Source organism: Rhinoraja longicauda, chromosome 4 (assembly GCF_053455715.1).
Source record: "Rhinoraja longicauda isolate Sanriku21f chromosome 4, sRhiLon1.1, whole genome shotgun sequence".
In the NCBI taxonomy this organism is placed as follows: domain Eukaryota; kingdom Metazoa; phylum Chordata; class Chondrichthyes; order Rajiformes; family Arhynchobatidae; genus Rhinoraja; species Rhinoraja longicauda.
Genome location: NC_135956.1, coordinates 36,257,658 through 36,281,228, shown reverse-complemented (window position 1 = coordinate 36,281,228; position 23,571 = coordinate 36,257,658). Strand labels below are relative to the sequence as shown.

The 23,571-nt window shown below is 39.4% G+C and overlaps 1 protein-coding gene across 3 annotated transcripts in view; it reads left to right on the top strand.

The window, feature by feature from the left end:
• LOC144592694 (protein tyrosine phosphatase type IVA 3-like) overlaps window positions 1-20,979 on the top strand; it is a 179,278-nt gene extending 158,299 nt beyond the window's left edge. For all 3 annotated transcript variants that reach the window (XM_078397548.1, XM_078397549.1, XM_078397547.1), the window contains exons 2-6: window positions 1,286-1,863; window positions 3,502-3,594; window positions 6,634-6,764; window positions 8,477-8,551; window positions 13,316-20,979. In XM_078397548.1, coding sequence (XP_078253674.1) covers window positions 1,759-1,863; window positions 3,502-3,594; window positions 6,634-6,764; window positions 8,477-8,551; window positions 13,316-13,433 — 522 coding nt within the window. In that variant the 5' untranslated portion in view covers window positions 1,286-1,758 and the 3' untranslated portion in view covers window positions 13,434-20,979. The remainder of the gene's footprint in view (window positions 1-1,285; window positions 1,864-3,501; window positions 3,595-6,633; window positions 6,765-8,476; window positions 8,552-13,315) is intronic.
• The last annotated feature ends 2,592 nt before the right edge of the window (window positions 20,980-23,571 follow it).

Here is a 23,571-nt window from a genome sequence, read left to right as displayed (position 1 = left end):
TGTAAATACTTAAGTCGATGCTCGTGTGGTCTCCCCTTAATGAATAGTAATTACTCTAATATTTTTTCAGTTGGCAGCAGTCAAAAGATATTGATTCGCCTTTTGTGTTCTAAATCCAAGGAAGCTTTGTTCTTGTATTTTTATCCCATAATCACCACGCATGAGAGTCAGAATTTTAATAAAAGCCTAAAGTTTTTAATTTTAAAGCCTTTTCTTATCTTGAACAATATTTGCAGTAAAGCTAATAAGTTCGCAAGACCAACTACATGAGATTGCATTCGCATGACCTAGGAAAAGGGTGCAAGAAGTACTGGATGGTTTGCTTTATTAGTAGATCGACATGAATTGCTAAAAGAAAGGAATTATTTTGTTTTGTAAGCATATTATAAAACAGTGCAGTGGGGGGGGGGTGAAACATTTTTTTTTGCATCACAATAGACAATAGACAATAGGTGCAGGAGTAGGCCATTCAGCCCTTCGAGCCAGCACCGCCATTCAATGCGATCATGGCTGATCACTCTCAATCAGTACCCCGTTCCTGCCTTCTCCCCATACCCCCTCACTCCGCTATCCTTAAGAGCTCTATCCAGCTCTCTCTTGAAAGCATCCAACGAACTGGCCTCCACTGCCTTCTGAGGCAGAGAATTCCACACCTTCACCACTCTCTGACTGAAAAAGTTCTTCCTCATCTCTGTTCTAAATGGCCTACTCCTTATTCTTAAACTGTGGCCCCTTGTTCTGGACTCCCCCAACATTGGGAACATGTTTCCTGCCTCTAATTTGTCCAATCCCCTAATTATCTTATATGTTTCAATAAGATCCCCCCTCATCCTTCTAAATTCCAGTGTATACAAACCTAATTGCTCCAGCCTTTCAACATACGACAGTCCCGCCATTCCGGGAATTAACCTAGTGAACCTACGCTGCACGCCCTCAATAGCAAGAATATCCTTCCTCAAATTTGGAGACCAAAACTGCACACAGTACTCCAGGTGCGGTCTCACCAGGACCAACTGTAGAAGGACCTCTTTGCTCCTATACTCTGCCATGTTTATACTGAATCCTGTAGAGTTGGGGTATTTTGAAAGCAATAAACATTAGTCATTGATATTTTACATGCATCGTGTCAGTCAATAGGGCAGTGATATTAGCTGGTTGATAATCAAACTGGGAAAAGCAGAAGCTATCCATTTTACTTTTCTTTAAAACATTATTAACAGACGATGTTAAGTGTCAATATTTTATGCTATAAATTTCTAAATTATTTGTATTTTTCTTTCTTTAGTGGTTCAACAGCTCCTTTCAGCACACTTTTATGGAGTTTGTGAGAAACAGCAGTGGCTATTGCCCAGCACAACATAGCATCTTTGCAGACAAGTAAATCTAAGCAAGAACCTGAAGACTACCATTTTGGATTGACCATCAAGTTTTTTTTGAAAAAAAAGAATCCAAGTGATAAGAGATTTGGCCTGTTCGGTATCTCCAGTTGCATTCTAATTGTTTTGCAATGCATCTCCAAATGGGGTGACTGAGTCGTTGAATGTTAGAAGCACTTGTAGTTTGAAGGAGAGCAAATAAGAAGAAACGGAAAAAGGGACTGATTTTATAAACAAAGTTTAAAGAATAATATTTTGTTCTTGTGCCACAATAAGAAACCTACAATCATATGAAGACAGCGCACAAAGATTAAATTGGAGGTACTAAGATCATTTACAGACCTTGTGCTAAGATACTTCTGTTCCACCGGTTTCCAATCCAATGGCTCGCATAAATCGCCCTGCACCCGTGGAAGTTTCTTACAAACACATGAGATTTCTCATTACACACAATCCAACAAATGCCACATTGGGTGCATTTGTAGAGGTGAGTCTTGAAATGCTAAATATAAATGTGACTATTTGACAATTCTGCTCCCATTGGGATAAATTTTGGTGCCTGCCATTTTATGTTTGAACTATCTAAGTGAGACTGTTAACATTTGTGAGGATTTTCTTGATTTGGAATCCTAGACGTTAGTGGTAAAGATAGTAATGATTTATAAGAAGTCGATGCACTTTGAATTATAGATATTGCAATAATGAAATAGTCTGACCCAAGTAGTCAGATTATTTAATTTACATGCTTGTCTACTTCCTTTTTTTTGTCTTCAATAATTTATCAAACCTTAAATGCACTTAACTTCAACCCAGGCACGAATGCTACCATAGCCTCGTGAGCCATGTACATTTGTGTTGGGAAAAGTTGCTGCTTTTTGTTTTGTTTCTGTAAGTGAGGTGAAGTATGTTTTCATCTTGGGCACATCATTGAAACTGAGTTGATTTAAATTGGAATGAATAAAATGAATGCTATCTACCTTATTAGATATTTTTCTCTCACCTACGCTTTTTGGGTGTTATTATGGAAAAGAAATAGAGAGGCTCTAAGTTTTCCATCTTGTCCTACTTTTGTATAATTTTATGCAATGATTTTGCCTTCCCATTGTTATTTCACCTGTCAATAGCACCTTTGGGAATGATCAGAAATTTGCGATCTACATAAATGTTGAAGAGCCTGTCAGAGATTGGATATTTGGTGGCCGGTATTTTGCCACTTAAACTCCTAACGCCTGATTTTTCTTTTAGTATGTATATTTTTTAATTTAATTTTATTGCTAATTTTAAGAATATCTGGACAGTGTCGTAGTGTGAGCTTATTCAGTTCAAATTTGACCAGTTTGAAAATTGAGACCCAAAGAGCAGAAATCAAAATGAAATTCCAAAACTTGGCTGTGGACAGTTATCTGAAGGCATGGTCACGGTTGTTGATGGAACAAAAGTCAGAGTTAGACAAAATTAGAGGTGGTATTTGGAAGCTGGGACCCATGTGGTTCAGATATTTTAAGTGTGAAATAAAGGGCACATGTGTCCAAATAACAATTAAACTTGAAGGTTTTGAATGTGTTTAGTTCATGGAAGTTATATCAGAGGACAAATAGAAGTGCTTCAGAATAGTCAAATCATCATCCATCAACAATTAATGGGCTAAGCAAAGGGGAACAGGTGAGATGATGAAAATTTGAGGAAGCAGTGATGTTGAGAAGGCATATTTGAAGTCAAATAGTTCTTTCAGTTCTTTCTAGGTAATTACAGATTATATAAGATGTATAGTAAATATGTAATCATATGGCTTCATTATTACCGGGTGTGAATAAGCAATGCCCTCCCAATTTAACTAGAACAAACTTTTGGGGATTTATTTTTGTATCATGCACCAGCAATGCCCAAATTGGGTTTGCAGATTTATTGACTTCTATTTAGTGGGCGAGAATAAATTTCAAACTGTTTTTGCTATTTTTAATATTTAAAAAATGCTAAAACCACAATGCTCTCAATTTGAATTCAGTTTGTAGTTCATAATCCACGACATAAAGCAATAAACTGTAGATTGCATGTCTCATTCATCTCCCAGAATGTCTTCATCAGCAATAATTCTTAAATAGTTACTCATGTTTTCTTCTCTTAGGAGCTAAAGAAGTATGGTGTAACAACTCTTGTGAGAGTATGTGATACCACGTATGATAAGAAGCCAGTGGAGAATGAGAATATTGAAGTAATAGTAAGTAAAGGCTCCTTGCATTTTATTCGTAAAAATGTTTGCATTCCACCTCTGTTTAACTCGGTTTGTTCTGTGTTTACTGGAGATCAGTGCTGACCAGCGAGGATTTTGTTATGTGCCAATGATAATGTGGCAATGACAATATATTTCCTGACAGGCACACTTTAGTTTGGTAAAAGTTAAAACAGGATGAGTTGTTTTGATTACAACATTCTAATTCAATCAATGTCCAGCAGCCACAGCATCTAACGTTAACAGGTTCTCAATATTTTTCCACTTTGGTTTCCTACCATGTGTACTTGGTATGAATGTGTGAATTTTTCATGGAATTACTTCAATGTAATAAGTGTTGAACGGTTCATGGAAAAATTATTATGGGCACAAATTGCTGGTCAGGCAGCATCTCTGGGCAACATAGGTGGCGTTTGGGTTGACACCCTACTTCAGTCTGATTGCAGGGGTGGAAGAGAAGAAAGAAGGAAGAGAGGAGGGGTAAGACAAGATGTGACAAACGATTGAAAGGCTGGCTAGCTGTTAGATGCAGAATTCATTTTTAAAAGGGAAGTTAGTTTTACAATGTGAACTAGACTGTGCTTCATTCAGCCTCTGGAATTAGAGGTAGAATGAAGTTTGGTGATGGGACCAAGAATGTTTTAAAAGACGGGGAAGAATGTCAATGACTTTGAAACCTGAGTGCTTGAAGAATAACCAAATGGATACTTGTAATCCCCTGTATTTAATTGAATTGCATTCTGTTACATTTTCAATTGAACCTGATGGGGTTGGACAAAGAGCATTGAAGGTGCAAAATGTAATTTTTTGAAAATGAAGCTACCAATAAGAGCTGGAATGGGTACAGAGAAGATTTACGAGGATGTTGCCAGGACTAGTGGGTCTGAGCTGTAGGAAGATGTAAGCAAAACAAGAACTCAATTCCTTGGAGCGCTGTAAATGAAGGGTGATCTTATAGAGGTATATACAATCGTGAGAGGAATAGTTCGGGTAGATGCAGTCTCTTGCCCGAGGACATAGGTTTAAGGTAAAGGGGAAAGATTTAATGAGAATCTGAGAGGTAATTTTTTTACACGAATGGTGGTGGATGTATGGAATAAGCTGCCAGAGGAGGTAGTTGAGGCAGGGACTATCTCAATGTTTAAGAAACGGTTAGACAGGTACATGGATAGGACAGATTTGGAGGGATATGAGCCAAACGTGAATGTAGCTGGGACATTTTGGCCGCTGTGGGTATATTGGGCTAAAAGGCCTTTTTCCACGCTGTTTTATTTATTTATTCGTGTCATCATACAGCTGTTTGCCAATAGCGAGCAAATTTTTGTGCCACGTCGTTGGCCTCTGCAAGATCCTTTACAGGCATGCAGCATGTCACAGCTCAGGAGTTTCCATGCTGTATGACTCTGACTCTAAGAAGTAAATGGTCAAAGAGGCAATTGCAAATTGTACAAAGCAGTAAATTGATCACAATTGAAAGTTATCCAAATGTAAACAGTAGAATTCTGATGTTCATATGTGGATGAATTTGACCAAATGGGAAAGGAATCACTTTCTTCCCACCAAATAGAAGTAGGTATCAATTTAAAAATAGAATTCCAAGAAAAAGGTTGCCATGGATTTTGCAGAACTATGTAGATTGCATATTATTCTATAAAACTCATAACTTTGAAGTTTCAGCATATGCAAGGTTTAATGTGAAAATTGTGAAACTGCTGTCGGTGTTTCATCACAGGCTGTGTGGTTTTGCAATCTTAAACAATCAAAGGAGATCTGTGATCTGATGACAATTTTAGGTATTTCTAACGTGTTCTTATTGTATAATACTTGGGCTTTGTTACAAAGTGGATTTTTATTTATTTATTGCAAATTAAGCCACAAATACCTGTCAAACCTGATGACCCTAACAAACTGATCTTATGTGTGGATTATCGTCTTCCAGATAAATATGTCATAATATAATGGATTTTTAAGTATCTGTGTGTCTTATTCCTGTATGTACCTTTTGAAATTTGGAGTGTGTAAAATATTTAAATTTGTACTTTCCTTTTATGTCTAGCCGGCTATTACTCAAATTTACAATTTATGAAGCTGCTCAGCCAGCTTGATGACCAACCAATTGCTGTATAGCATAGATCCTGTTGAACTGAAACCTAACTCTCTTTGAACTCAAATGCAAGCAATGTCTCTCTACACTAACCTGATATAGGCGATTACTTCTTACAATTTTTTGCAAAACTCAGAATTAATTTATTTTGTTGAGGTTCCCATTCTACCCGAGTGTAACATCTCTGTGATGCAGTGAGATTTTTGCATTAATAGATTAGCTGGCTAATATATGTCATTTTTAGAAATCCCGATGAGCAGCAAGGTCAGTTGAAGCATATGTTTTGGTAGTGTAACTCCAATCAGCTCTAATTTTAAAAAAAAACATTTTGTTCCCATGTGGCATTTCTTGGGAGAGAAAAATAATATGCCAGCAACTCTGGAATTCATTTGGGAGACTATTTTCCTGTAGTAGATTCACAGCATTGCTCAAGAACAAAAAGCAGATATTGTTTACTGTGGGTTCAATTAGAAAAGATTTTAATTTGGTTTTGATTTGTGAATTTTCCATCATTCATTGCAAATAGAAGGTCCAAAACATTAATATTGAGGAACTAGTAGGAATGGGAATTTCATAGGATGTAATGTGATGCAAATTTGACAGGCTACAGGAGAAAAACTTTTTTCCCGTGGAGTGTACTATTTTTGTCTTACTTCCATCATTAAGTGCAGTATCTCCCAAGAATACCTCAAGGCTAGTTACAGAAAGGGTTGAAGATGGAGTTTATACTTAATGTTTATAAATCTTAGCACACAAATTGATTCTTTAACCATCATTTATTAGATGTCTAAAGCGGCTTCATGTTGTGATGGATCTTGCAAGACCCATGTATTAAAATGTTATGCATTTGGGAAAGATAATAGCAAAGTCTTTGTTGTTGTACCACAAAACCTTGTGTTTTATAGTACTTTTACCTTTTTAAGGATTGGCCATTTGATGATGGTGATCCACCTCCAAGCAAAGTTGTGGATGATTGGCTAACTTTACTTAAAACTAAGTTTACGGAACAACCTGGAAGCTGTGTAGCAGTCCATTGTGTTGCTGGCCTTGGACGGTAGGTATACAAGCTTTCGCTGGCCATTGTCTAACATCCCACAGTTTTACTAGGAAGTAGTTGTTATTTGAGGTAATTGAGTAAAAAGGAATAGTTGATTGATTTCAAGTAACCTGATAATGGCAGGAAGAAATTGTGCCGTCTCATCAATGTATGAAAACTAACCCAGGGCGGTCTATGAGAGAAGAAAACGAAACACTTAGCGGGTTCAAAACGAGGAGAAACGTTGGCAGAAGCAATAAACCAGGCATAGTATATGATGAGAATTACAAAAATAGTATGCCATTTATCGGGCTGCTAAAGTAATCAGGGAGAATTAAATATCAAATTTTCCTAATTAGAAATATGAGATTTGGTAAATGGCACATGGGGTATCAAAAGAATTTTGGAAAATATTAGTTGGCAAAATGGACGATGTGCAATGAATATGTAAATGCTTTACACTCTAATTAACTGCCTGACATAATCCTTAAGAACATACAGTAAACTCTTGTTATAACGGACCATGGGGAGGGGGATGGGGAGAGAGAAGTTATTGCCGATTGTCTGCTGTAACCAAAGTAAGGTATTATCATTGTATGTAGTTAAAACAAAGAGCTGCATATGATGGCTAATACACAAAAGAACCCAAAGTTCTGGAGGAACTCAGCAGGTCAAGCAGCATCTCTGGAGAAAATGGATTGGTGACGTTGGGACCCTTCAAACTGATTCAGTCTCCTGAGTTACTCCAGCATTTTATGTCATTTCATCTTAAAACTAGACGCTGGTGCTGACCCATCAATAGCTGCTGCAAGGTCTAGTTGAAGTGGCTACTATTGCGGCTCGAGTTGTAGGCCCTGGTTGGCAGCTTTTTCCTCGGGTCACCACCATCGGCAGGACACACTCAGTCACCGTGGGGCTCCCTCTCCTCTTGCCATCCATCTGTTATTTGTATCGGATATGATTTTGTCTGCTCCCCGCATCCAAGGTGGAGTATGTTGGTGACTCCGAGGGAGAATGGGGGGAGACCGTGTGCATGGCGCGACCAGAGAAGGAGGGAGGGTGGGGGGGTGAACGGAACAAAGGTAGGAGGAGGAGGTGAGTGGGGGTGGCTGACTGGACATAGCGACGGGGGGGGGGTGAGCATGAGTGTACAAAGCGATGGGCTGAGCAATAGAAAAAAGCTGTATCTTGAGAGGGCAGGGAGCCCCACACTAACTGAGCGCCTCATGCCGGTGGCAACAGCCTGAAGAAAGAACTATCCCCAGGGGCCACAATGTGAACCGCAACAGCAGCCGCATCAACCAGACCGAGCAGTGCGAAGAAGGGCTCGCTACGGATCGCGGGGGGCGGGGGGCGGAAGCCGAGACTGGGTAGGTGGATGCGTGTTGGGGGTGGGTCGGCAGGTCCATCCACTATAACTGTAATCCATTATAAAGGGGTCCATTAAAACAAATGTTTGCTGTATTTAATGCAGAGATGATGGTTGGAGATTTGATCTAGAAGTGTTGGTTGAAGATATTCACAACTCTGTGAGGATGCATGTGGGGAATGAAGATATTTGGCATCACCATCAGTGAAAGAATGAGAAATTAGAATGTTTTTCCTGGGAGGGTTGTTTAGATGGTTGGTTGTGGCTTTCATATTTTTAAGTTGTGTTTTAAACATAATATGTTGAGAGATGGGCACTACTTGCTGCTATAATCTACTTATGCAGATTTTCAATAATGCAGGGCTCCTGTACTGGTAGCAGTTGCTCTTATCGAATGTGGAATGAAGTATGAAGATGCCATTCAATTCATCAGAGAGTAAGTACAACCTATTCCCTGAACTGGAGGTTGTTTAATGTTGTACCATTATTTAAAAATGGTACCGAGGACAATCCAGGGAACTATAGGCCGGTGAGCTTGACATCAGTAGTGGGAAAGGTATTGGAGGTTATTCTGAGGAACAGGCTCTACAGTATTTGGATAGGAGATTAGAGATAGTCAGCATAGTTTTGTGCATGGGAAATCTTGATTCTGAGGGTTTTTTTGAAGAGATCAAGAGGATTGATGAGGGCAGGGAAGTGGATATTGTCTATTTGGATTTTAGCAAAGCCTGTGACAAGGTCCCAGATAGTAGGTTAATCCAAAAGAATTGATCACCTGGAATCCAAGATGAGCTGTATTTACAATTGGCATGGAGGAGTTAAGCAGTAATTTTGTGGGCCCATTTTTCTGATTTGAGGCCTGTGGGCAGTGATGTTTCACACTGTGAACATCACTTTAATGTTATCTACATTAAAGATCTTTGAGTACAGATTCATGGCTCTCTGAAAGTGGCCATTCATGTGGACTAGGTAATGAATGCGGTGTCTGGCACACTTTACTTCATTGACAAGCATATTAAGTACAAATGTTCCTATAATGCAGCTGAACTACTCATTGGTAAGACCACACTTCGAGTACTGTGTGCAGTTCTGGCCGCTGGAAAGGGTGCAGAATAGATTTTGCAGGATGTTACCTGGACTTGTGGGCATGAGTTCTAGAGAGCTGGACAGGCTGAGACTTTTGTTCTTTGCAGTGTAGGAGGCAGGGAAGACCTTATTGAAGTAGACAAAATCATGAGACGCATGTATAAACGCTCAGTCTTTTTCCCCAGGGATTCTAACACTAGAGTGCATAGGCTTAAGGTGAAAGGACTCAGCCAGGTCCATCACGGGCACAGCACTCGCCTCTATTGAAAGCATCTAAATGAGAGACTGCCTCAAGAAGGCGGCATCTACCATCAATGTTCCCCACCATCCACGCTATGCCCTCTTCTCGCTGCTAACGTTGGCTATAGAAATAGATGTCTGATATAGAAGCCTGAAGTCCCACACCACCATTTCAGGAACAGCTACTTTTGTACAACTGTGCTTCTTGAACTAACCCTACCCTAACATGACAATCAAACACTACAATCCACCGCTTACTACTGCAGACTTAGGGGGGAAAAACATGCTTTTTCACTAATGTATTTTCCAATTTTTTTTATCATTTATGTTTAATTTGTTTTTGTGTGTTTAAGTCTGTGCCTGATGCTGCTGCAAGCAGGCTTTTCATTGTACCTGTACCTCATTGTACACCAGAAGAAGCTATAGAAGCAAATACAATTATGACTTAAAGACATTTGGACAGATAGATATATATATGTATGTGTATATATATATATATATATATATATATATATATATTATATATATATGTATATGTATATGTGTGTGTATATATATATAACATAACATAACATAACATAACAACACTTTATTGTCACTCGGCTTTTTACACCGAACGAAATTTCAGCAGTCACACAAAACACAGCAAAAAAGAAAAGAACACAGGACACCCGACCCCAACACAAACATCCATCACAGTGACTCCAAACACCCCCTCACTGTGATGGAGGCAACAAAACTTCCCCTCTCTTCCCCCCGCACCCACGGACAGGCAGCTCGACCCCTACCGAGGCAAACGACACACACAGCCCCCGCAAGGGGATGGAAGGCCCCGTGGCCGAGCCGCCCTGGGCACCGAAACGTCCCGCGGCCGCACCGGGCGATGTTAAGTCCAGCGGCCGAGCCGCACCGGGCACTGAAAACGTCCCGCGGCCGAGCCGCACCGGGCACCGAAACGTCCCGCGGCCGAGCCGCACCGGGCGATGTTAAGTCCAGCGGCCAAGCCGCACCGGGCACTGAAACGTCCCGCGGCCGAGCCGCGCTGGCGATGTTAAGTCCAGCGGCCGAGCCGCACCGGGCACTGAAACATCCCGCGGCCGAGCCGCACCAGGCACTGAAACGTCCCGCGGCCGAGCCGCGCTGGCGATGTTAAGTCCCGCAGGCGAGCCGCGCCGGCGATGGAAGGCCCCGCGGGCGAGCTGCGCCCCGGGGAAGAGACCTAATAAAAGAAAGGTTTCCCCCGCCCCAACCCACACCCCACACCCACACCACACCCCCCCACCACACATACACAGCCAAAAACAGAAACAAAAACCGTCCCAACACCGACACAAACAAAAAAAAAGAAAAAAAGACAAACAGACTGCCAGAGAGCCGCAGCCATTAGGCGCAGCCAACTCCTCCCATATATATATATATATATATATATATGTATATATGTACTTAGAGGGATTTGGGCTACATGTGGGCAATGGGCCTTGTCCATAATGTAAAGTTGGTCAGCATGGACAAGTTGGGCTGAAGGGACTATTTCCATGCTGTATAGCTCTATGAATCTGACTCTAACTACTTTTGGGTAGCATTTGATTTGATCATAACTTCAGAAGGGACCTTCACCTGGTTCCTTTTGAAAACAAAACTCTGTATATTATGCAAATTTATGCATAAATTTGATGTTACTGCTGGAATACTGCTTGGAGATCTGGTCACCACATTAGAGGAAGAATGTATTAATATTAGAAAGGATGCAGAAGAGATTTGTCAAGATGTTGCCAGGCAGCAAGGTGCATCATTTTTCACGTGCAGTACTGACATGCCAACGGTGAAGAAGTGGGACTGATTAGCTGTGAGACTCCTCAGCTTTGATATCAGAACCCATGAAGTTTCATGGCATTGTCAGACAAGGGCAAGAAAATCTGATTATCATCTACTTTCGTCAGTTGCTGAATCAGTGCCTCCCCAATGTTAAAGCAGTTAGAAAAAGCATGGAAACAAATGTACTCTGGTTGAGGAACCTCTATAACCATCATCAAATGTCTTGGTGGCACCACCACTGACCAAGCAAATTCTGAACAATGTTAAACTATTTGCCTGATAATTAGCAGATAATCAGTGAACCAACATGAAGAATGCATCTACTTAAATTTGTACTTGCCAATTGATCTTTTACAGATGCATCTGCCCATAACAGTTTTATTATTATGACTGGCCACCTTATGGTCATTGTTGAGTCAAATTGTATCGTAACACTGTACCCTCCATTTTGTTGCCTGACCCTGTCATTGTGCTAATTTAGTAAGACTCACACAAATTAATGAGACACTGTGGCAGCAGCAGAGAAGTATTCCTTCAAAATTTGTAATCAAGATTCAAGATTCAAGATAGCTTTATTTGTCATCCAAATTGGACGAAATTCAGTCACCCACAGTCCAATAACAAAAGCACTAAATAGGCATTAAAATTACACAACCCCAAAAACACACAATAAAGAAACATCCATCAAAGAAACATCCATCACAGTGAGTCTCCTCACTGTGATGGAAGGCCACAATGTCTTTCCCTTCTCCTGCCGTCTTCTCCCGCAGTCAGGCTGTTGTGGTTGCAGGCCGCGCCGGACGGTCCGCAGCGGCCCGAGCCTAAGGCGAGTCGCAGCCGCTCCCGCAGCCTCCGAAGACGGCCGGTTCCACCGATGATAAGTCCGATCCGGGACGGGCGAACACGCTGCTGCTGTTGCTGCACGTCGGGGCGGTCGTGGCTCCCGACATTGAAGCCCCCGCCCAGCAGAGAAAAATCCCGCGGCATATTTTAGGCCGCGCCGGACGGTAAAATGTCCGCGACCCAAGCCCCGCGATCCGGGGCGGGCGAACACGCTGCCGCTGCCGGAGCTCCCGATGTCGGCATCCACGCGGCCCGAGCCTAAGGCGAGTCGTAGCCACTCCCGCAGCCTGCGAGGACGGCCGGCTCTGCTGATAGTTAGTCCAGTCTGCGGACTCTGCGAACCGGAGCCCTGGAGGCCGCCAGCTCCAGGAGTTGGGCCGATGGTAGGCCGCAGCAGGAACGGAGACCCGACCCAGAAAACAAAGGTCGGGTCTCCGTTCGGAAGGGACACATATTTACAATTTTACAGTTCCCCCCCTCCCCCCCCACATACACACATAGTACACAAACACAAAAACACGACATCACAACTACAATTAAGACAAAAAAACAACAAAAACACAAAGACAAATGGACCGCAGGTAAGCCGCAGCTGCTATGGCAGCGCCGCCATTGCTGCAGAGTTCCTCAAGTCAATATCACAGTTCCTGTCATCTTAAGCTGCTTCATGGGTGATCGACTAATACCAGATCAGAAGGTTTGTAATGATTATGCAGTGCTAGAGTATGGAATTCCCCATTTGCAATTCCCAAGAAAATGAAGCAATCTCCAGTTCCCCCTCCAGTTTAAATTCCATTTGGAATTTTTTGGAGGACCAAGAACCAAGCAATCTGTGCAAGCTTGGAGCAAAACCCAAGAAAACGTTCAGGAAGAGTTGATGTGTCTCCCTTGACATTTATGATGGCTACGATGATAACTTGATAATAGTTATGATGGTTATGGATCTTCCACCTTCAACCATTTTGACTAGAAATTTCAACTGGAGAAATCGCATAAATACAGGAGTTACTATAGGTGAGAGACTGGTATATTGTGGCAAATGAATCCTGCAGTTGAGGCATACACCTTAAATCACTATTAATAAGTCTCGCCATGAGCAGTCAAGGTTTTGTAGTTGGTTGAATTTGGAACATAAGGGGTGTGTATAACCTATTTATATTTCATCAGCTTTTTGAATGTCTTTTCATCTTTTTTCTGTCCTTTATTTACAAAATAGGAAGCGCAGAGGTGCCATCAACAGCAAACAACTCTCGTACTTGGAAAAATATCGGCCAAAGATGAAACTTCGTTTCAAGGACCCTAATAATCACAAGAACTCTTGTGCCATCGTATAAACTTGAACACTTTCAGCTAACAGTGGTTTACAGTGATTTTTATATATTAAAACAAATAAAATGTCATTGGGTTTCCTGTCTTAAAATCTAATCAGATATTTTTTCCACCATTAGTAACTTGAATATTTATTTATACTAAAATTACCAACTAAAAGGAAGTACATTTGTTTATGAAGGCATGTTGATTCTGGTTATAAGTTATAAGCAAGTTTATCATTTGAGGTAATTGTGCCATCTGCAATTTTATATCTACCCTGTCCAAAAAAATATCCTCTCTCTTTGATCTGTGGCTTCTTCTCAAATGGAAAATTTGTGTGATAACCTAAAAAAAAGTATGGGTCCAGGAAAGTAATTGTAAATATATTGCAAATTGACATCAATACGATTGATCTTCTGGTTGATTGGTACAGTTGTGGTTATATATTGTTAAGTGGACTGATGAATTGAGTTGTTGATTCTCATAAAGTGCTTCCTTAAGTTTATTGGGCCAAATGTAGTTGAATATTTGGCATTAATGAGCCACCTTTTGTACCTTTTGACAGTTTCATTCCTAGGATCCCACACTTTTTGTAAACAATACCCAAGTACTAGAATTACTGATCTGTATACTTCTGGTTCCACTTAGAACCACTTTGTTGATATTTGGTTCTTTGCAAACAGATCATTTACTGTCTCGCATTAAAAGTTGTCACTAATTGTGTACTAATCCTGGTTTTAACCATACTATTCACCCAATGACTTAACCGAGTCTAATGCTTACCCTAGTAGGGGGTAGATGTTGGAAAGCAGAAGTGAAACAAGAGTGTTTGATGATGATTGTTGAGAGTGAAAGATTTTTTTTTCAGTAGTTGTATCTGTTTGCTGGGTCAGGGTGAGATGAAGTCTCTTTCACATCATAAAACAAAATGCTGGAACGGCCCAAATATTGAAAGATCATTGACTGAAACATTAATTCATTTTCATTCCATACAGACGCTATCTGACCTGCTGAATATTTCCAGTTACTTTCATTTGTTTGAGATTTCTAAAATTTGCAGGTTTATTTTTGCTTTCATCTTATTAGCAGGTCTTAAATCCCAAACATTTGACTATAGGTTGGTAAGAGTTAACTGAGGGATTTTAAAACTAAGTATATGCTTATTGACATAATAAATGTTGTAGTTGAATGGGGAATATCTATGGGTGCATTCATACTATATTGGTAATGACAATGAAAACTAGTATTGTAGTTTTAATTCAGCCCATGTTAAAATCTAGGTGTGAGAATTCCTGGAAAATTAAGATTCACTCTGATAATCAGAACTTTACAACCAATTTATTTCACATGTAACTTTGCTGAGAAAGCACTGCCACTTTGCACTGAAACTAAACTTGCCCTGTGAATGCTGTATAACTAAACCTTTTAGCTTTTATATGTTTTCAGTCCATTCAACAGTGATTTTTTTTGTTTTGCTGAATAAATCGGAGATGAGAGCACATAACTAGCCTTTCTAATGTTAAGTTATTTGCATTAGGGAATGTTATCCTGAATATGACTCACAACGTGATAAAAGCTAAATACTGGGAATATTCAGCTGGTTGGGCACCATTTATGGATTAAAAGATGGTTGACCATTCAGGAGAATAAATAACAAATTACTTGCAAGCTCTAGGAAATGATTCATTCAGAAGTGGAGCAGGCTTTTAATATTTTCGTTTTCTGTGTTAAAATTTTCATTGTTTTCAATTTTCATTGTTTCAAACTGTTTCTATACATGGAGAAAGAAAGCCATGTGATTAATGTTCAAATTTCTTTCAAAGTTTATTTCTATCAAAACTTTGTTACATTTCGTGGCCGGATTAGTTTCTATCACAGTGGAGTCAATAGTACAAGTTGAGAAAGTTAATTTAAAGCTGTGCCACACCTCTGTGAGCTGTGCATTAATGACCATTTGCGATGTGGCTACAATATTAGCTGTTTGAATTTTCCAGAGAAAGTGATATGATCCAGACAGTTTTTACTTTTCTTTTTCCAACCTATTTCCTCATTTGCTTAAAGTCCATTCAATATAATTAATGAAAACAATAACCAATTACAAAATCTAGCAGATTTGCTGACTTTTTTTAATTTTATGAATGCATCCTTGGGCTGCAGTTAGTGTGGAGGACTTGTGGAAATCAAACCTCAAAATTATGAAGACACGAGAGACTGCAGACACTGCAATGTTTGACCGCTGAGTTCCTCCGGTAGTTTATTGTGCTTCAAAATTATGGGGCTTGAAAATTCATATATAAAGAGCTCCCCTTTCAGCCACCAGTCTTCTAAGCTCTCAAATCAATATTTGTTACACTTAGACTTGGAGGCTGAACTCTCTAAATCTTGTAGTGTCATGTGACATTTTAGACAAAATGTGAAGCAAATTGTGGTATTATGATTGCATAACAAATTGGAGCATCAGTGCCCAGCATGCAATGATGGGATAGTCTGAAGAAGGGTCTCGACCCAAAACGTCCCCCATTCCTTCTCTCCAGAGATGCTGCCTGTCCCGCTGAGTTACTCCAGCATTTTGTGTCTACCTTCGATGGGATAATGAATTCAGGTTCAACCCTGTGCATTGCTGAGATCTTCTGATTGATGCGTATTCTTTTTCACTCTTCTGCCCGCAAACATTTAATGAGCAACAGGAAGGAGTGTAGATTAGAAACAATCAAACACTCATTCCAATCGTCTTGCATAGGTCTGTGTTGATTTAGTTACACTGAGTTAGCTAACATTTCCACTTGGCCAATTTTAGAACAGAATCTAATAAGACTTGATCATTTATGCCTGCGTTATTATTGTATGGGCAATGCACTAATGGTATCAGAAAAAGTAGAAAGCAGAACAACTTATTTACACAGCTGTAGTACAATGATTTAAAACACAAATTCTACTTGTACTCAGTATGGAGCATATTTAACAAAAGCAAACAACTTAAAAATTCCTGTGATTTCATTAAATGTGAGGTGGCGCAGTGGTAGAGTTGCTGCCCTACAGCGCCAGAGACCCGGGTTCGATCCTGACTACTGCCTGTGTACGGAGTTTATATGTTCTCCCTGTGACCGCGTGGGTTTTCCCCGGGTGCTTCGGTTTTCTCCCACACTCCAAGAATGTGCAGGTTTGTAGGTTACTTGGCTTTGACAGGGTTGTAAATTATCCCTAGTGCATAGGACAGCGTTAGTGTATGGGGATTGCTGGTCGGCGCGGACTCAGTGAGCCGAAGGTTCTGTTTCAATGCTGTATCTCTAAACTAAACTAAATTTACTCATTACTGGTTCTATTTATCCCACCCAAATTCAAACCGCTCCTGTTATTTCAGTCCTTCAAAACATCTCTGTTCTTTTTTGTTTACAGGCAGGTACTATTTTCATAAACTGTGTAGACATTTTATTGAAATCTGCATTGAGGCAAATTGTTCAAATGAGTTCATGATTCAAAACAAGTTAAGGCTTCTATCATGTAACTAATCGTCACATTCACCCTTTAAAATACATGAAAAACATGTAATGCGTCTCAATAGTTAATATATTCAGTAATGTCCTGCTCATTTTTATTAATTATTGATGTATGCATATTCAGAGATGTAGGTTAAAGTAAAACCATGTTTAAACCTTGCAGCACAGATGTTGCACAAAAGCATTGCTTGATTAACTCAAAAATAACTAACAAGAAGCAGCCATAGTGATTTAAGAGAGCACAACATTTTTCATACACGTTTTTTGTATGGTATATGTACGGTTTCTTTATGCATTCCTGTACCTTATTGTCATCAGCGACAAATGTGGCAGGTTTGTGTATATATATCCTAATTATTTACACCTCATGTTTCCCAAAGGAAACTATGGCAATACATAAATATATTTTCCCATTTGTTTTTTTTTTTACATGGTGTGTTAACAGTGCTAATAATTGATAGTTTCTTCCCACATGGGGGAAAAAATGGAGCCCTTCTTATCTAGGTTGATATTTAAGATAGCTGAATTGATTCTTGCAGCAAAAAAGCCTTGATTCAAACTGGGAAGAGTTGCACATCTGGATTTTGCAAGAGATTTTTTGATTAGATTTTTAAAATACAGGAATGTCAACTGTGATTCACTAATAGCTCACATCTCCAGGTGAGGGTTGATGTTTGAGGCTATTTTTAGAGTTTAGGATATTACTTCAATTGATGCAGGAAATGCTTTATTCAGACTTGTCTTTTTTTTTAAGGTACTAGATTCTCATCAGCTCTAAAAAGATAAAGAAGAATACAAGGGGGTTTGGAGTTCTAGTCTTTAATACTTAAAGTATGGTTTGGTCACTCACCATGGAGCCAATTTATGGAAGTCTGCTTCACCAAAAGCACTATGCACAATTTCCTTTGTCACCAGTTTCTTTTGAGAATGCAAATAGCAAGTGGAGCCAGAAAACAAAACTTGGCTTGACCTTTCTATGGCTAACAATTTGACAATCATTCCATCATTTAACTTCATAAACCGTAGTTATCTTTTTAACACGGAGTTAGTTACATAACACTAAACTTGCAGGCCACTATCTCACTTCTAAATGGGGCAGAGTAAGCCAAGAGAAAACACCACCGACTTGTACGAGCACATTCAAGCACCCCATTAATTAACATCTGTCATGATGGTCACTGATCATGGTCTTTCGAACTCAAAGGTCAGCACTTAACCTTTTTATGAATAATAAATGTAAGCCTGGTAATGCATAAAATGGATCCATAGTTGAGGCTTTGGCACCACTGCATTCTTGTCTTGTTTTTTTAATACTGTAGTTTGCTGAAAGTTATAGTGGGCACTTTGCCTAATTTCCAGACAAACTGAGCCTTTCCATATGTGATCAAACCTGGGGATTAAGTTTGTCTGACTATTTACTACCTTAATTTTTACCCACTTGTAACCTGAGTGTTAAAACACTTAATGTGAAAATGCTGTATCTTAATTCGGAAGACTAAAGTAACACTATTTCTGCCCATGGGTAAGAAGTGAATAGACATGAACCCGAAAATAAGATTAAGTAGTTTGTTTTATTTTATTCAAAGTACAAACAATAGTGCTCCCACAACTTGCTCAAAGCTTTCAAGTATTTTGCATACCTCTTTAACACGAAGGTAGACACAAAATGCTGGAGTAGAGTCTCAACCCGAAATGTCACCCATTCCTTCTCCCTAGAGATGCTGCCTGTCCCGCTGAGTTATGCCAGCATTTTGTGTCTACCTTTGATTTAAACTAGCATCTGCAGTTCTTTCCTATACCTCTTTAACACGCTCCTTAACATGAATCAGACCTTGCTTCCTTTGATAACGAGCACAATTATGATTCCTGGACACTCCCTCTTAAATCAGGTTCATTAATTGGATGGGTTGAGTTGATGTGACACATTGTGGTATGCCATTTCAGAACAGAACAGTAAATAGCTGACTGAACCAAATTTTTTGCTTTACTTGAATTGCATTCCCTGTTGAGAGTGTTGAAAATCACTTCATAGCATGCAGCAGAAGGAATACATTAAAAGAGCAACATATTAAACTACATTTGTATGTATTAAAAGAGAAATGTACTAAATTACATGTGGATGCAATTGTTACAATGGTTCAGGGAATTGAGATGAGCAGAAATTTTGGATTGATTTTGGTGCTCGGTCATGTATTTCTGAAGTTGATACATTTTTGGACACATGGAAACAAGAGATATGGAATTTGGGTGTGAACATGGATGGTGCAGTGTCAGCCATGATCTTACTGAATGGCAATGTGAGCTCAAGGAGTTGAATGTTCTATTCCTGTTTCATAGTTTTGCAGTACAGCCCATTGACTGGCCAGATTTGGTTCCATATGCTTTTTGCTTCATTAATAGAATCTGAAGGAACTTGATTTTTCCCCCTTCATAGTATTTAGCGAATTGTCTGAAAAATAATCTTTGCTTTGAGCTCAAAAACCAAGCATTGTGATTAAAATGCATTTTTTCCACCCCACCGTGATGCGTGAACATTGTGTCAATGGACACATCAACTAATTTATAACCGAGCCTTAAACTGTCAATTAGTATTGTCTGGTCACACACAATGTTAGGAAACATTATCTGCATCAATGTTTCCTTATAAGATTCAGAGATTATGGATTTTTAAATTTAACATGCAATATGGAAATCTGGTTACTTTTACCAAGTGCTCAATTTGCTAAATGTTCTAATTTACTCAGCAAAATGTAATATCTAACCATCACTTGTCATTAAAACTGCTTTTTATGTAAAGTGGTTCTCATCCTAATACTGAACAAGCAGTGAGCTTAATTGACAAACAAATGTGGCATTATTCACATTTGTAGGTTTTGCCTATAAACAGACACCCATGTTTACTGAATAAATATTTGTAAATGTATTCACTCTTAATTTTACATTGCATCTGAGAGAATATCCCTCACTTGTATGTAATTGTAAACCATGAAGCTGTGAACAGATAGCAGCCATCATATTGGTGAGTAGTCCTGCCCTGTGCTAGCAATGTGCTAAATTTGCTTTTATTTTTGCGCCCAAAGTTTCAGATTATAAATCTGAGCTCAGTGGCCTTCACCTTATCAAAATAGCAGATGAAGCACACACATACACATTTAAAATGTGTGAACAGACGCCAATAATGTAGCACATTTTTATAGCATCTGCACTAAAAGCCTGTAGGTAAAATACTTAATATTTTAATGTACAAAATTGTACAACCTACCACTTTAAACCCAGATGCAAGTCTTTTTTATTGAATAGAGTAAGTGCCAGTGTTTTCAGTGGGTGGGGAACTGAGTGAAAGTTGGGTCATTATTATGTTTCAATAATGGTTTTTGGCTGATTAGACTAAATCATATTCATCCAGCTGCTGTTTTAAAGGACTGACCTATTTCAACATTTCCATTGCTAAAATAGAGAAGAATAGAAATACTATTCACGGCAGTCTTCTGGAATTATTTGAATGGAGCATTTTTACATTGATTATTTGTGAATATTAACGTATTATAGATAGGATGTTTTTTCTCCTGAAGTAAATGGGGAGCCACATGGCAAAAGAGAATGTGATTACGATGATTCTCTTGCCAATAAAAATGGTTTGAAGTGGATTATAATGACATTTTAGTGTGTTGTTGACTTCAATAATCAAAGTATCCAATTTTAATGTATTCCTGAGTAAAAGCTATACATACTATGTTAATTTTCTCCCTAGATTTTTATAGGCTACACTGCAAAGATAAAACTGTGATCGAGAAAAACGTCCTCTGGAAATGACAAACTTTTTTTGAGAAACAAGAAAAACAGGAAATCTACACCAAAGGACTTGTCCAAATTAACAATGAATCTGAATGTGTCTGCTATACTTAGATGGAGCTATTGTGACTGAAATAATTACATTCACCCCTTTGATTAGTTTTTTGTAGACTGTAAAGTATTGTTTTATGTCAGACTGCTAATTTTTTAGTGAACAATTTTTGGTGTTCAAAATAATTGTAATTACAATTTGATGAATTTGCCTCATGCAAGTTAAATAAAAAAGGGCTTTCATTTTCACCAAATGTGTTTTTAATTTCTTGAGTATAATTTATGGTGTATCAAGGATCCTTAAGTGAAATTAAATCCTTGATAAAGTTGGAAAAAATAATTTTCAGCATTGTATATTGATGTCTTCAGCAGAAATGGTTAAGCAACTGGAGCTGATTACCTGGATGTTCCTGTTTATTCCGCATTCTCCACAAGATCTACACGGTGCTTGGCTTAAAGCAGCAGCTTAAACAGTCAACTAGTCCTTCGTGTACCATCTGCCCAATCCTCCAGGTGGTCACACATCCATTTATCTGGCTGAACCTGCGATGTGCTACTTCCATGAAACAATCTACGATTCTGCCTCTGGTATGCTTCTTGTTGAGTCCAACCATGAGCTGAAACGGGGTACAGTTGTAGTCAGGGATTCTTGGCCTCTCCCTGAACTCATAATTCAAAGGAGGAGCATACTGTGAGAGGAGCCACTATCAGTAACACTCTACGCAGCATAGTGGCATAACGGTAGAGTTTTTGCCTTAGCACCAGAGCCTGGGTTTTGATCCTGACTACAAGTGCTGTCTGCACAGAGTTTGTACTTTGTAGGCTTCCCTCCAGTTTCCTCCCGCATTCCAAAGACTTGCAGGTTTGTAGGTTAATTGGGCTTCTGTAAATTGTCCCTAGAGTGTACGATAGAACAAGTGTATGAGTGATCCTTGCTTGGCGCGGACCCAGGCCAAAAGCCCTGTTTCCGCGCGGTATCTCTAAACTAAACTAAACCACTTGACTCACTGTCATTTTTACCTCCAAACTAAATAAAAAGAAGAATAATTAAAGACCATGCCTTGCACAGTAACCGTCCCTGTTATCGTGCAAACTCTGTTGAAGCCTCTGCATTTAGACCTCAAACTCAGCACTTTGACCTCAACAAGCAGCCCTTCTCAAAATAGCCACTGCTAGAGCTCTGACTGTTTTTTGAAACTGTTCCCTTCTCGCAAATGGTGCCAGTTTAAAATGAACAAACTCCTTATCTTGCTTATACAGCTCTTGTCAAACCGCTCCTGACCCCCACGCAACCGTTCCCAATTTGAAAATATGTTTTAAAGTATTTTTTCGATTTCTTCCTTGATATACTGAAAATTTCCACTTGGCTTCCATTTTAAGAGACTGATAATTCTCCAGGTGATGATTATGAGCCTTCGGCATCCCATGGCTTTTGTGTCTTTCTAACAGTTTTGTATTAATGCACAACATCAGTGTATTTTCCATGCATTTAAATTACTTGTCTCTTGATCTACTTGTACAAAAGCTAATTTTGAATACTTTGTCAAGTGATGCAATTAAATTAAAGGGGATCTTATAGAAACGTACAAAATTCTTAAGGGGTTGGACAGGCTAGATGCAGGAAGATTGTTCCCGATGTTGGGGAAGTCCAGAACAAGCGGTCACAGTTTAAGGATAAGGGGAAAGTCTTTTAGGTCCGAGATGAGAAAGTTTCTTTTCACACAGAGTGGTCAATCTGTGGAATTTTCTGCCACAGAAGGTAGTTGAGGCCAGTTCATTGGCTATATTTAAGAGGGAGAGGGCAGTAGGTATATGCAACAAGCTGTCAGAGGAGGTAGTTGAGGTAGTTTAAAAGATATTTAGACCGGTACATGGTTAGGAAAGGTTTAGACCAATGTAGGCAGGTGGGCAAATTAAGTTGAAGGGCCTGTTTCCATGCAAGATGACTATGATCCAAATACTGGAACCAAGAAAGTACGAAGTTTTCTGTGAATGAAATGAGTTTGGATAGAGAAGCAGACAAAAGTGGAGGAAAAAACTAGACAGAGTCAAGAGTGTTTCACTTGTGTTAAACTTTCCCCCCACTTTTGTCTGCTTCTCTTTCCAAACTCATGTCATTCACGAGAACACTTCTTATTCTCTTGGTTCCAGTATCTATATGCTAGATTTCTCTTGATAACAAAGGATTTCATGAACCACAGCCCCACCTCCTTCCATTGAACCCATTTTCAAATCGGCATTGTTTTCCCTTCTGCCTAAATGAGGAGTTTTCTGTAAATATTGGCTACCGTTACAAAGTCCCTTTTCTTCTTACAGAATGTTCCATCCCAACTTCATGCTGGCCTTTCCGACATTTTGCTGATACTTGTCTTTCTTTTCTCATGTTACATCTATCACATCAAGCTTTTGATTCCCCTACCGTGGGGGGGAAAACAGTGCCCTTCACTGTTTTTCAGGATTTTTAACACCTATATAAGACCACCATTTGGTCTCCTACGCTCCAAGCAATAAAGTCTGAGCCTGTTCTACCTCATACTTTAATTCAAGCCCTCGCATCCTAGCAATATTCTCGTGAATCATCTTTGCACACTTTCCAACTCAATGATGTCTTTCTGATAGCAAAGTAATAAAAACTGTATAATTCTCCCAAGTGCGGCCATACCAACATCTTATACAACTACAACATAAAGTCCCAACTCCTATGAACACAGATTGATGAAGTTCAAAGTGCCATTGCCTTCTTCATCACCCTGTTCACCTATGATGCCACTTTCAGAGATCTATGTACTTGGCCTCTTAGGTCAAAAGGTCACAAGGAATA